General features: G+C 47.2%; 3 protein-coding genes across 3 annotated transcripts; 2 read left to right on the top strand and 1 right to left on the bottom strand.

Moving 5' to 3' along the window:
• On the bottom strand, positions 1 to 792 carry LOC8059015 (DNA-directed RNA polymerase II subunit RPB1). The gene has a single exon (XM_002460490.2). It carries the CDS (start codon positions 790 to 792, stop codon positions 1 to 3), a length of 792 nt encoding a protein of 263 aa, XP_002460535.1.
• Positions 5,813 to 6,680, top strand: LOC110432847. The gene has a single exon (XM_021453805.1). It carries the CDS (start codon positions 6,101 to 6,103, stop codon positions 6,467 to 6,469), a length of 369 nt encoding a protein of 122 aa, XP_021309480.1. The 5' UTR covers positions 5,813 to 6,100; the 3' UTR covers positions 6,470 to 6,680.
• Positions 6,847 to 14,548, top strand: LOC8054856 (inositol-tetrakisphosphate 1-kinase 6). The gene is made up of 17 exons (XM_002462633.2): positions 6,847 to 7,281; positions 7,789 to 7,824; positions 8,425 to 8,620; positions 8,793 to 8,881; positions 8,965 to 9,036; positions 9,124 to 9,326; positions 9,920 to 10,073; positions 10,167 to 10,280; positions 10,486 to 10,548; positions 10,647 to 10,783; positions 10,951 to 11,098; positions 11,278 to 11,410; positions 12,445 to 12,530; positions 12,636 to 12,810; positions 13,069 to 13,147; positions 13,236 to 13,350; positions 13,671 to 14,548. The coding sequence occupies exons 1-17, from the start codon at positions 7,132 to 7,134 to the stop codon at positions 14,289 to 14,291; spliced, it is 2,571 nt and encodes an 856-aa protein (XP_002462678.2). The 5' UTR covers positions 6,847 to 7,131; the 3' UTR covers positions 14,292 to 14,548.

The raw sequence follows: 15,134 nt of genomic DNA, 5'->3' as shown, positions 1-15,134 counted from the left end.
TCACGGCGCGGGGGCGTCGTCGCTGGGCTGAGAACAGCAGCAATCTTGCAGCGTCGTCGAACAACAGTAGCAGTACTCGGGCGATGCCGGGGCTTGCACCTTGTCCGCCGCCAGAGTTATGTCTCCCCAAACATCGTTGAATTCTTCTGGAAAATGACCTGGCGAGGTGGGAGAGCAGGCTGGCGATCCCAGCAGAGCCTGAGATGCATGATCGTTGAATTCTCCAGGGCAGTAACCTGGCGCGGTGGGGGAGTCGGCCGCCGTTGAGCAGTTGCCATGAATCGGCGGTGAGGTCTGGGTGTGGGTGTGGCAATAGACCGGTGAACCCGGCGCCGGAGATGTATGACCACCCAACTTGTTGAATTCTTCGCCCGGGCAATGATTCGGCGAGGTAGGGGAATGGACCGCGCGGTAAACCGGTGAGGGTGGGGGTGGGGAATCGTTCGTCGATCCGGAGCAGTCATGGCGAGGTGAGACGGGGGAATAGATCGGCGAGGTGGGGGAATAGATAGGCGAGGTGGGGGAGTAAATCGGCGAGGTGGGGGAGGAAATCGTTGAGGTAAGGTAGGGTAATAGGGTGGCGATGAGTTCGTCCGGCAGCGAGAAGAAGGGCATAGGGTTCGGCGGCGACCACCACGCCGCGTCCAGAGTTGACATAGGCGATCCCCACCATCCGGGCATGGGAGTGCCCGGAGCCGGAGGGGTAGGGCTGGTCGGGGTCGGGAGCATGCTGTCCAGCAACGACGGGGACGCCGGCGAGTAGGGTCGCGACCCGTCAGGTGCCGACGCCATGCCCGCCGCCGATCCGCCTCGAGCTCGAGAGTAGGCGGAGCAGATCGGGTGGAGTGTGATCGTGTCTGTGTTGCTTGCCCTAGCCGACTAGCCCCTAGGGAGCGGTAGTGCGGCTGGTGCCTTGAAACGGCCGTGATCGTGGTCGTGGGTGTGCTGTGATGAGTTTAGGCGAGTCCTTATTATTCGGCCCATCTTTTCAGACCGGCCCAACCTTGTTTTTTTGAGAAATGCTATAGAACAACAACTCAGTGTTTTGGAGCAATTCTATCTCTCAAAAATTTCTTCTCCATTGCCTCGCACTCTCTTCTTCTCTAAATTTGACGGCTTTAGAAGGGGCTTAGGAAAGGTAGGCCGGTTAGACGGTGAGAATGGTGGGAGAGCAACGTTAGGATTTTGTTAATGCTTTTAATCGAGATAGTCAAAAGTACCTTTTGGAGATGACATATCACAACACCCTCCTATATGAAAAAAGCTCCGGCTTCTGATGCTGCTATCGTTGGGATCCTCCACACACGCCACCCACCGCCCTCCATGCTCCCATCATGGCGTCCCCCGGATCTACTTGCTCCAGAGTCCTGCAGCCCATGGATCTACAAAGGATGAGAGGGAAGAGTGAGAGATCGATTTTTTTCTCAAAAAGAGTGACAAATGAAGAGGGAAAGAGAGGGAGGGAGATAGAGATAGATGGAGAGAGTTGTACCTGCCTTATTGTCGCCGCCTTCCACTGGATCTGGCCATCCTCCACCAGATTGCCATCGGATCGAGCTCACAGGACGCAGTATGTCAACCGTAAGAGAAGCGAGCCTACAAGATGTATGGGGGCCCGCCGTGGCCATCCCCCACCTAGCTAGGCGCCTGTCTGCATGCGCTGGAGGAGGGTCCGTGCGTCCTGCGTAGAGAGGCAAGGCACAAAGAGGAGTGGAGAGGGAGAGGGGGTTGTTGCTCTGCTCCTCGAGTCACGAGCGAAAGGGGAAAATGGAAGGAGTCACGAGCGCAAGAGAAGGGGAAGGAAACTGATGCTCTACTTTGTGCGGCGACTAAGAGCTGAAGTGGTGAGAGAGAGAGAGTTGTCTTTTATAGTTAGGGTTTGATAGTGGGCTGTTGATGGGCCTTGAGCCTTTTAACCAAGGTGGGTCATTTAAGGGTCCGTCTCTATAAATCGAGTTTAGGAGGTGACTCCCTAAATTGATTTTTGAGAGGTAATTTTAACCACCTTCATAAATTAATTTTGTGAGACTCGCAGTCTTGATCGCCTCAGTAAATAAAATGTCAGCCTCCATAAATTGTGACCACCTCTGTATATAAAAATATTTGTCACTAGATGTTTTGTGAGATAGTTAATTATGACCGCTCCATAAATAAAAAATTTTCCCACAGGACACTACAAATATGTCAAATTGGTATGGGACATCGAAATATGTGAAATTGGCTGTAGGTACACTATGCGGTGTCCTATACTAAAGGAATTAATGAATTAATGTCCCACAACAAAAGAGAAAATATTTCAGTTTCCCACAGCCAATTTCACAAATTTGTATTGTCCTAGCTAGAGCAAAATTTCCATAAATAAAAAGTTTTGCCTTCGAAAATCCTTTGGTATTTTACAAGACGTTAAATTTTGTGATCGTCTCCATTAATATTTGGACAATGTTTTATAAAATCATTTTTATAGTAGTGCACGAGAGCGCCCATAGCCATGGCGGCAGTTAGAGAGGGTGAGTAGAAGGAGACCATTGTGGGCGCGGTAGAGTCTCACCGGAGCTCTACGACCACATTTGCGGCCACAGCGCTCCGGCCAGACCCCACCTCACTGCGGCAAAATGGTGGGTTGTGGGCAGCGGCGACACTTTTCTTATAAGCCGTATTTTGCTGTCAGTCATTTCTTGCACAATAAATTAGCGAACAGTACTTTCAACCATAGCTTTTTAAACCAGCGAAGCATTGGAAGTTTTGACTTCCGTGTAGAAGGACCCTTGTTTTTTGGTCAGATGGCGATGGGGTCAACAAGGGACATGACGATGATGGCCTTCGTTATGCGGGAACACAAATACAAATTGGACCTCTTCACATACCCGTCTGGTTGCACTATATTGAACAGATGCCATAGACACATGCTGATTCAGTGGCTTCCATATTGTATTGTACATGTAGCGCTGAGGAAAATAATGCCTACTTGGCTTTGGCTAATAGGCAGGTAACCTGCACAAAGTCTTTGCAATGCCATTGTGCATTCCTCAACCTCAATCAATTCTCACAGCAAGCTACCATACGACATATGGGCCAGAATGTATGTCTACTTGGCTTTATCTCCTAATTAAGACCATCTCCAATAGGGAGGGCATCATATGCTACCCATACCCAAAAAGGCCTTATACAGGAGGAAAACACCTTCTAACATAGAAGGCAAAGCACAAATCCATTTTGCATCGATGGAGAGAGGGTACTCAAATTTGCGGTGTCTCTCTCCTCGACCCAAAACTCCAGCACTATTCTCCTCGACCTAGATGGTCCTGCTTCGCGAACTGCACCAAGAGGGCCTACTCACCCATGACGCCCGCACCATCGTCCTCGGCATTGATGGTGTCTCGTCCACTCTTGGCACCGAGCACCCTGGATGACACTTGGCCTGGACCGAAGCGGCTACGGAGAAGAGGAAGGAAGGAGCAGGTAGGTTGCCGGCGGCGACTAGCGAGGCCATGGACCAAGCATAGAAAGAGTGGCTTGCGGTCGCACGTTAGGCTCACATGTTTCTTGAGCCAACACTGACTGCCGGGGGAGGAGCGCGAGCAGCCGCGGGGCGGGGTCGCCGGGGCTCCCACATGCTCGACCCAGGCGACAACGGTGGAACTCCACTTGTGGCTGGGGCGCGTCTACGGTAGGAGCGGGGGCGTGGCCGGCGGGCGAGCGGGTTAGCGGCAAGGTCAATGGTGGGAGCGGCCTGAGAAGCCAACACGCTGTAGTCATTCGCGAGGGGAGAGGAGATGGCAGGGCCCATGAAGCAGCCGAAGTCCTTCTGTCTCGTCTTGGCGGCAGCTCGGGCCCTGCTTTGATTTGGGGTTTCATCTAGCTAGGCGAAGGGGCGAATAGATGGTGGGGCCCATGTCCACGGCAGTGGCACCACTCACCATCTTCTATGCCGGCGAGGAGCAGCCTGACGTGGCGAGGCGGGCGGCGCTTGGCTGGGTGGCATTGTGACTTCTCTTTTGCGTCCGCGCTGTTAGAGAAGGGAAGATTTGGGGATCATGCCTTGAAGTACTTGGATGACGCATTTATGATCAAAGAAATCCACATAGATACATCATGATGTAGCAACTTTCGGTACTATATAAGTGCCCGCGCGCAAGTATAAATCACGGTTCACAAACAAATCAACACACTGCTTAAAATTCAGCAAAGTTATGTGTTCTGGAGAGAGACAATCGACTAAAAAAAGCATGCAGCACGACTTGCACGGACGTGACCCAGAAATCCAGAATGCAGGAGATCGATTACAAACTGCAAGTCTGCAACACGGCGCCAGCCGCCAGCGGGAGATATTGGCAAAGGGACCCCGGTTGCCTGTGACAACTGACAGCAGCCAGGGAGCAGCGGCGTGGTACAGTAGCTCACGGCGCGAGGGCGGCGTCGTCGCTGGCCTGACAGCAGCAATCTTGCAGCGTCGTCGAACAACAGTAGCAGTACTCGAGCGATGCCGGTGTTTGTACCTTGTCCGCCGCCAGAGTTATGTCTCCCCAAACATCGTTGAATTCTTCTGGAAAATGACCTGGCGAGGTGGGGGAGTCGTATGCCGGCGATACCAGCAGAGCCGGACACGCTTGATCGTTGAATTCTCTAGTAGCGCAGTAACCTGCAGGCCCCGTGATGCAGGAGCTGGCCGTCGTCGTTGAGCGGTTGCCATGAATCGGCCGTGAGGTGCGGGTGTTGCAATAGACCGGTGAACCCGGCGACGACGGAGACGTAGTATGATCACCCCACCATTCGTCCGGGGAATAGCCAGGCGAGGTGGGGGCATAGACCGGGACCGCGCAGTAAACCGGCGGGGCCGATGGGGGTGGGGAATACCAACGCGCGCTCGAGCCTGGCGAGGACAAGGGTGGTGAGTAAACCGGCGAGGTATGGTAGTAATAGGCCGGCGGCGAGGGAGGGTAATAGGCCGCCGGCGAGGTAGGGTAGTAATAGGCCGGCGAGGTAGGTTGCGGCGGCTCGTCCAGAGTCGACATAATTTGGAGATCCGGGCGAGGAGGGGGAGTCTTTTCTGACGGTACTATACGCCGGGAACGCCGGGGAGAATGATCGCGATCCGCCGATCCGCGTCGAGCTCGAGCAGGCGGAGGCACGGAGCAGATCGGCCGGGTCTGTGATCGTGTCGGTGTTGCTTGCCCTAGACCAGCGGCGGTCGTGTCATGATTTATTTTGACCGTGTCGTGATTATATATAGGCCTTATTTGCTGTGATGAATTTTAGGGGAGTCCACTCCTTATTCGGCCCGTCTTTTGGGTCCGGCCCAACCCTTTTTTTTCCGGTCCAGATGGGGATGGGGACGGACAAGGGACGTGATGGCCTTCATTACCACACAAATGAATAAAGTGCCTAATGATGGTTATACAGAAAAAAAAGGATGTTGTTTATATTCCCTCCATGTTTAGATGCAGCTGGTCCAGGTAAGCTCAGCCTTGACCTAGCACATACATACCTGCACACGTATTAGCGTCGTCTGAATATGATCTTACACATGAATGGAGACTAACTCGAGGTTCAGCTGTAATCAGTTGGATATGGCCGTTGGGCAATGTCATGTTCATCAGCCAGTCATCACTACCCGAGATTATCGCAAGTGCACGTGAAGTCTCTGATTGAGTTTACCTTTTCTTTTCTTTTCTTTTCTTTTTTTCAACAAACAGGCGGTGGTCGTAGAGGAAACATATACAAATGGAACCGGAGATGCATTTCAGACCTTCACATGCATGCAGATCCAGTTGCAGGTGCAGTCATATCTCAGCGGTAGTCAGCAAAGGATTATAAAATTCAGGGATGCCTTGGTTGCATGCTCCATCGGCGGCTAACAACGGGGAAGTCAGTGAAAACTATGACATCATGCATGATCTGGTTCTGGTTTCCTATAAGAATCATCGTTCGTTGAAACATGAAAGCCACTTCCTTGCCATCTCCACATGCATCAAGCTAGCAAGAAGCCAAGAATCGACTCATGTTCCTCCTGCTGCTCCAGAAAAAAAAAATCCCCATCTCGATCGATCGGTAGCTGCTGCTGAAGTCGGCGGTGCAGAGCACTAGAGCAGATCGTTGCAACATGAGCATGGAGGGGCTCATTCCGTTGGTCTGCGGCGCGATCAAGAAGCGGAGGGCAGCGAAGCAGGCTGTGGACTACGAGCGCCTCTCCTCCGCCGCCGGCGCTCCGCCAACGTGTGGATGGGGACACGAGCGCTTCCCCGGCGCCTACGACCATCCTCCTCGGAGCCAGAGCTGCCGGTTCGCCGCGCGGTCGTCGGCCGATGACGAGCGCGGTTTCTCCTTTGGCGAGGGTGGCCGGGCACTGCCCGAGGAGGGTCTCCGGGACAAGCCGTTCCCGCCGGTCGGCGGCGATGGGTGGCGTGGTCTGTCGTCCAAGTCCCGGAGGTTCAGTAGCATGCGCCTCTTTGGATGCGTCAGTGGCGCGTAGGAAGAATCTGTTAGCATGTGCCGCGAGGACAACTTTTGTAAATCGAGTGAAATGTAGCGCTTGCTGCGAAGCAAAAAACTTGCGTTTTCGCTGATGGCAAATGAAATACTGTGCTCTACTAACATGGAAATGGAAGGAACATATGCATCTTGGCAAATCACTGAACTAGTGAACTTGTAGCACTACCTTTTTTTTTCTTTTGGCGAAACACTTGTTGCATTACCTTGACATAAACCAGTGAAATTTTCGACTGGGAAGACAAAAGGAGAAAGATATTTTTTTTCCCCTGATGATGATGAAGGCAACGGATCTGATTCCCTGAAAGGCTGAAAGTTGAAAAGCTAGGCTGATTTCTTTTTTTATTTTGCTGCTAAGGAAAAGGAATAATAACAGGTGTATTCTGACTCCTGAATTCTGACCTGCTGCGCTGCACATCTGTTCGCCTTCCTCCCGCCAGGTGCCACCCATGCGTCCGTGGGGGGCCACGCCTGCCACTGACACCTGGGCCTACCGATCAGGAGCTTCCCCTTTCCCATGCCCGGCTCCAGGTTCAGGCGTCCAGCTCCAGCCCGGCAGCCCCCGAGTGCGGTAGTGCCAACGCCGAGCAGAAAGCCAGAAACCGAACCCAGGCGTTGGCAATTGGCATCTCCCTTTCCTAAGCCATGGCCACGGGGCGGTCTGTACGACTCGTGCTGGATGCCTCCCTCCTCCTCAATCCCTCCTCCACCAGGGAGGCGGCGGCGGCGGCGGTGGCGCTGCGGCCCGGGGTGGAGGAGCTGTTGCGGCGCCTGCGCTACTCCAACCTGAGCGTGGTATGAGTGACTTCTTTTTTTGGTCTGTCGGTGCGATTTTGTCATTGTCTGTTTAGATAGATGAGTTGACTGAGATCTTACTGTTTCATAGTGGCGTACTGTTCGAGGAAATGCTCTCGCTGATAGATTGCCCCGGGAAGTTGGCTAAAGGCTCAATTTTTCCATTCTTTTCTCCTGTCTGGAATTTAGGATTCCATTTAACACCATGTGGTTGATGGGATGCTTGTTCCTTGTGTTCAAGTTTTAGCCTAACAGTTCAATGCTTGCTGTCAGTATATCAGTAGAACTTACAAGAGTTCATAAACTGAGCAAGCGATGGGCAATTACCAACTTTTTTTTTATCTAAACGCAGTACTCTTAGCACTGTTTTATGATATATTTGTATAATGAGCCTACATTGCTTCCACATTAGTATGGCTTACCTTTTTTTTGTCTGTTATGCTTTGGACTGTGATTTCAGTAAACATGTGGAATGAATAGACATCTGACTATATCCTCCTTTTTTAGGCAATCTGCTGTGCAGAGGGCATGCCATCTAATGAGGTACTCTATTGATCTATAACCCTCTGAAGCTGTCTCTTCAGAAGTATCGACAGTATTTGCTTCCTCTTGCCATACTTAGTTATCCATGGCCCATGGGGTACTCTAGCTTATCATGCTGTCATCAAAGAATGACATTGTGTTAATAAGAATAAATGAGAAACCAGTCACTTCTAATGGAAAGACAGTTTATTACTGCTGTTCTGAAGGCATGTCCTGTTAAATTTCTGATGACTGTCATATATTTCAATAATCTTTAGGCATGGTCCAATATTTCTAGCATATGTCCTGATATAATCAAGTGCATGATAAATCATGTCAAGTTCTTCATGAAATATGGGACCATTGAATTTTCAATTGATCATATGTAATTATCTCCTTCATATCAGAAAAAATGGACTTTTTAGTCATTGCCTTTGATTTCAACAGTTAAGACATGTGTTGCCTATTTGCTTCAGTATAAGGATTTTTTAACTATCGAAACTTCCATATCACTCAATGTGTCCCTATGCAACTGTTATGAAAATACTTCTGTACTTGTTCTAATATTTAACAACTGTGTCTTTTAGGAAAAAAAAATAACAGCATATTTCCTTTTATTAGTCAGGCTTTCTTCAAAAGGTTGCAAGCTCACACTTGTTTGACTCTATACTGCTTCTTGCAAAAAGTGGGAATCTTTCTCCAACTGAATTAATGTTAGAATGGAGCCGGACAAGTTTTTGTTTATATGTGACTTCAAGAGTTGACAAAGGTTTAATTTCTGAGCTTCAGAATCAGAACTGGAGAGTTCTTTCTGTAGGTAAGCTTATACTGGAACTGAAAAGCCAGGTTCTATTCATGCTATTTTTAGCAGGTCATTTTATATTAGGATTTTGCACAAGATATGTGGCGATTGCTGTGTTACATAATGGAACATTTGTCCTCGGCTCCTCGTGGGTGTTGATGGGAACTGATACTCTTCAATGGTCCAGGTAATGAATGTAGCATAGATGTTCCTGGTGTTTTAAATGTTCAGAGGCTTCAGGAGTTGATTCTCACCTTGGCTACTCTAATAAAAAGGGTAAGTTTGTCCTTGCCTTCTGCTTAAACACTTTCTGTAATTACAGTGTGCATTAATTTGAAGTGTCTCCCTCTTTGATTTAGGAAATATGTGGCTCATCTGTTCTGGTGATTGGATATATAATGAAAAAATCCCGTGAGGAAGACTTCGCAAAGGCAAGTTTTCTTTAAAGTGTAACTGAATATTAACAACTATGTGTTGGATTCCAGCATGAGCATCATGCTTTTTCATCTTGCTTACAGAGAGGAGCATTTCCCATATATCCTAGTAAGGACAATCTTATCTTCGTTCCCCTCTCTTTCGAGCTTCCTTTAAGTTTGCAACTGCAAGAAGTTGATATGGTCCTCCACAAAATAACCGATGAGATTGTCAAGATCGATCCAAACTGCTCCATCGATTTTCCAAGAGGGATTTCATTTTCTGCAGGAATGTCTGAAATTATAAGGTATGAAGCACTAACCAACTTAGATGTGAAGGGAGTAATTTCTTGTGTGTGCATGTGAATATTTTAAAATCTTACTCAAGTAATGATGTTATGGTATCAGTTTAAAACAATCTCTTATTGTCTTTCTCTGATATATTGTACATAATTTCTGGGGAGCTATCTTATGCCTACCAACTTTCTGTACTGAATAGACTGATATTCGACTATCAGAGCAAGTCACTATTTCTGAAACTGTTTCCAGGACAATGTTAAATCGCAGCTTATCGGAGTTGTCATGAAGAAGCTTGAACTCTATCAACCCAACTGTTTGTGCATTGATCAATCTAGAGCAGAAATATTTAGGGAGCCTTTTGCCTTTCTACTAATTTTTGCAAACATATGGGGAGACTTGTTTTCAGTTTGCTATCCATTTCTGGCTGCGGAGACTGGTCATACTGAAACAACAAGTAACAGGCAAATGTAGGCATGTGTTCTGTAGCTACTTTGAGAATTGAAAAGTGGAGATTTTCTCAATAATATTTGATGCTTTAAACATATTATCTGCTCTGTTGGACTTCATTATTCTGTCTCACCGCAGCCCTCTGTTAAATCAGGTTTGTGGAAGAGCACCCTGATTTTTGCGTCATGGATTCATTTAAAAATATTTACCCATTGCTCGATCGTCTTCAAATCCAAAAAATCCTTGTCCGGTTGCAAGAACTTAGCACTGAAAGAAAGCCAAAACTTCGAGCACCATATTCTTTGAAGGTAATTTTGATATGGTTACTCTTTGAGTTATTGGTCCCTTTTTCTGAGAGTTCAAGTATTACCATTTTCCTGACTAACTATTTTGTAGAACAGGTTGACAATTTTCATGATGGTGAATTAGATAAGCATCTAGCAGAAGCTAATTTATCCTTCCCACTCATTGTAAAGCCACAAGTCGCTTGTGGAGTTGCTGATGCCCACAATATGGTTTGATTTTTATCTTTGTTTTTGTATTGTTTTACATGCTGGTCCGTATGTTAAGTCAGTTTTCTGAATCATCACCTTTACATAAAGAAATTAATCATTCATTGTTCTCCCACCAGTCCACCACTACAAACCCAACCTTTTAAATTCAGAGTTTGCCTTGTCTTTTCCACTTGATCAGCTGAATCACATTTGTTGCTGTGGGCAGGCATTAGTTTTTCAAATTGAAGAATTTAGCAACCTAAGTGTGCCCCTTCCTGCTGTACTACAGGTACCAGTATAACATCGTGCCTTTTCTTGAATTTCTTTCCTTCTCTAGCTTTCGCTGTACAGGTCTCAGTAACTCACCAGCTAAGGAACATTTTACAGGAATATGTGGATCATGGATCCAAGATTTTCAAATTTTATGTGATTGGAGACAAAGTTTTCTATGCTGTTAGAGATTCAATGCCCAATGCACGCTTTCTGAAGTCATCATCAGGAGGTGAATCTCTTACGTTTAATAGGTAATCAAAAGTGCTGGATTGCCTTTTTTTTTAAAAGTTCAACAGGGGGGATTTGCTCCCCACCTGAATTTTATTTCTTATCTTGGCCCTGGATTGCTTTATTATCATTCCATTGTAAGAGCTTGGTACTATAACACTGAGGTATGCTTGAATCTGGCGTGTCTCAGTTTGAAGACTCTTCCAGTGGCTACCAAGGAGCAGCAACTGCAAACCGGGGTGCAAGATAGCAAACTGTTAGATGCCAATCTAGTAGAAGAGGCTGCGAAATTTCTAAAGGGACTGCTTGGACTTACAATATTTGGGTTTGATGTCGTTGTAAGTATATTTTCTGACCCTACATATTTATGATGCTCGTGAAGTTCCGTACAACTACAAGCAATTATGGTTCCGGCTGCTCTCTCTCTCTCTCTCTAATTAGGATATGTAAAACAAGGAAATCCAAAAGCAGTGCTGTAGCAAGATAGCTGCTTAGTGAGTGTTCGTTGAATATGCAGGTTCAAGAAGGCACCGGAGACCATGTCATAGTGGACCTAAACTACCTCCCATCTTTCAAAGAAGTTCCCGACTCAGAGGCGGTGCCTGCATTCTGGGATGCAGTCAGGCAGGCATACGAATCGCGGCGAGGGAACGCCCAGTGTTAAGCTCAACGCTTCCCCAAGAAGTGAATCTACCAGAAAAGCCTAGAAGAGGTTGCTTGTCATGTAGAGGAGAGCTTCAGTTGAGGCAAAGTGATGTTCGCTGGCTGTAATGGTTCTGGAGCAAACACGAAGTAATGTTCAGCTCTAGCTGCTGGAATAAGTGAAATAGGGAGCGTAATAATAATAATTAACACTGTGACGCACCGCCTTGTTGAACTGTTGATCTCACCGCCGTGGTGTGCTCTATCACGGTGTCAGTTTCTGTTACTGCGAATTTATAGCCCACTCTGAAACGGCAGACGCGTAGCATGTTTGTACATTTCTTTTGTTTCATTGCTTCGACGGCTCAACGCAATCCGAAAGGGTTCCTTTGGTCATCTGCGGCAAGGTCAGACAGGATTGTGAGACGTTTTCAGATCTGGAGTCTGGAGGTCTGTCAACTGATGTTTCTGAAACTAATTGTTTGGGCAGGGGGGTGACGGCCCTGGCCCCGCCTGGGCTGCCCCAGGCGCCCAGCGACCCTTCCCCAGGGGCCCGGCGTTCATGCCTCACGGCGAGCGGTGCTTCTACTCCCTCTTCCCGGCGCGGGCCAGCCATGGCAACCGCTGCGCCGCCGCCCTGGACGGAGATTCTCGAGATGAAGATGCAAGTGGAGTGAGAGAACCCGGACGAACTTGGGGAGCCGGGGAGGTGTCAAGGCGGGAAGGGAAATCAGATGTGATCAGGTGAAGCACCTTCCAGCAGCTCCTGTTCAATTCATGCCATGGTTTTCATTTCTGAATCTGACACAACGTGCCTCTACCAAAACGCCATATGGAAACCGCTACCGATGGAGATGGGATGGCATGCAGGCAAAGGACAAAAAACAAAAACTGAAGAAAAAACACATTTGTGCCATATGGAGGCCAAGGAGAACGGAACAACACACCGAAACCGAATGAATCGTCGACTCTGACAATTTGCCCATTCAGTCGCATTGGCATATGCCTGTCCCTTTCACCAACACATCTGTTACATTTGTTCACATCGCGTGGAGCTCCAGGGATGGTTTCAGCATTGCCGGCACAGTTTTGGTGCCTAGAGTATTCTCTGGCTACCTGTGTTGTGTGGCAGGACACGGTGATATATGCTCCTGCTCTCCCAGCGTCTCAGGGCCTTTTTGTGGATTGCTGTGGGGAAAAAAAACTTGTGATTAACGCCTGGAGACCCTGCAGATGGATCGCGTGAAGAAATTCACTGGCATGGCGAAGGGCACACCTACTGCGGTCCCAGTTGGGAGAGATGAAGATGAGAGCTTGGTTCTGTTTGGGGAGCTGTATAAGCATGAGAAAGAGAGAGATATGAACCTCCTTGAGCCAATGTTTTCGGTGGAGTTTGAAGCTATTCAAGGTGAGGGTTTACTTCTATTCACCTGTTCTTGTTAATATCAATCAATGACATCCATTTTTCATCTATTATTATCACTGTCTAGGGTCTAGAGCTAGTCGAATAGATATTTATGCATTCTCATCTCATTTTACTAAACAAGGATTTTGATTTTTGATTGAATGATTTATACCATATCTTAAAACGACCAAGAAAAGTGCAGTTAATTAGATTTCCATAAAAGATCATCTGATGAGAGTGCGTTCTGATGACTGAATATAGGAGATGGTCGCATGTTCAAGCTTCCTTCAGGAAAGAGAGATTACCTCCTTCCAGATGGCGAAAAGCATGATTACGACTGGTAAACACATATAGATCCCTAGTTTTAATTACATCCAGATGCACCCATTACTTCAGTTGAATTGTAAAACGTAGCAGCTCGTTTTCAGGCTCAAGACTCCTCCAGCGACCCCACTGTTCCCCTCCCTTGAGATGGAAGCCAACTCATCCCAGATGATTTTTCAGAAGGAGCTGCCTATACTTCAGCCAATCAGAACTTCAAGGGTATGATGAATGTTTGCACTCATATCTCGTCCTTTGTGCATAAATGATGAAGTTAATTCACCAAGCTAGAATTCTCCATCAGGATTCAGGAGTGCAAAACATTCCATTAAGCAATCACCCAATCTTCTCAGACAATTTGCTGAAAACTGGTGTATCTAACATGTCAGCACATATCCGTTCTAAAGTTATGTCGAAGCCACAGAGAAATATTTTATATTGGTACACAGTAGTATAAGGTTTATCAAAAATAAAAAAGGAATAGAAAAATTGTTGTGTTCATCTTTCCTTGATCTTTCAATGATATTGTGAAACTGGTACAGTTCTCAAGCAATCCTGACTCTACAACTGCATCAACAACGTCTGAATCACCTACCTCCAGCTCCACTACGTCTGTAACAACTCCGACAGTGAGGCCCAGCTCTTCATCATCAAAGAAAAAACTCAACAGAGAAGCTCCTACTCCATCTAAAGATCAGGACTCAGCTTACAGAATGGATAAGAAGTCCAGCTATACACCTCTGACCAATAGGCAGCACAATTCAATTCCTGCAGCGCCAACAACAGCTACTACTACTGCAGCCACCAAAGCATCCAAGAAAACTTCTGGCAACAAATCTCAGCCATCAAAGGAAGCCAAGAATGTGGCAAGACTGGACAAGGCACCAAAGAACGTTACAGCAACCGCAACGAAACCTCGGTTGAATGCTGGTGCAAAGGATCAGAAGGTGGATGCTGTCATCACCAGGAGACTGTCATGCCCAGCTGCTGCAACAACAGACAACGTGCAGGTTACAGCAACACTGAAAGGGAGGAGCAGAGCTGCCACCGGCGTTGTGCCTACTGCCCGTAAGGGTGCCAGTGCCACCGATGCGGTGCTAAAGGGAAGGAGAGCAGGAGAGAAGCAGCAGAGACCAAAGCTTGGAAGCCATGCTAAGAAGTGAACACGGTGGTTTCAGCTGATCAGTAGATGGGACGCTCTCTTCAGGAAGGAATGCAGAAAGAGTAACATCCAATTTCCACCCAATGTATGCAAATACACCTATTGAGTTATTGGAATAAACTTAGTTGCCTTAAGTTATGACAATACGCGTAACTTGATTGTTCTTAGCAGTTAATGTTTTATGTTGGTGATATTCACCATGTAGCTTTTTGGATGGGGACTTTTCACTATCCCAAATCACTGCAGTTTCTTGACGGAGATTTTGCACCATGTGCTGAATGCACAATCACAAGTTGAGAAAAATATATTCTAACACAAAATATTATTTCACTCATAGAATGCACTCGTTCACACACAGCAAGTCGGTAAATACAACTCCTAATTTGCAAGGTGTTGAAATATTAGAAGCAGTTAGTTTAGACTCCAAGGAATAGACTCTTGCGCTTTTAGCAGAAAAGAAGATAGCAACGTGTACATAACCGCGCAAATTCTTCCGACTGTCAACCCATGGTTTCGTCTCCATCTTGATCAGCACTTCACTTCCCGTAGAAGTTTCTGAATTTAAGCCTTGTAAGTATAAAGTATCCCATATTCCCATGTAAATATGTAATAGAAGCACAAAGGTTGACCACTATTACACAGTAGAACACCGGAGACTGTTACACGAGTAAGCAAAATTGTTGAAACATGGAACTGACCCCGACGGGAACCCACTGTTCTCCACAAAAATATTCTCCCTCTGTTCGTCGTGACCATCAAGTTGCCGCCTGTTGTTTGCGGCATGCGGAAGTGTCTGCAGACTTCTAACTGAATGATTGATGGGGCTGAAGTGATCTGGTCCATT

Source organism: Sorghum bicolor, chromosome 2 (assembly GCF_000003195.3).
Source record: "Sorghum bicolor cultivar BTx623 chromosome 2, Sorghum_bicolor_NCBIv3, whole genome shotgun sequence".
NCBI lineage: Eukaryota > Viridiplantae > Streptophyta > Magnoliopsida > Poales > Poaceae > Sorghum > Sorghum bicolor.
This window is presented reverse-complemented; position numbering and strand designations above follow the sequence as displayed.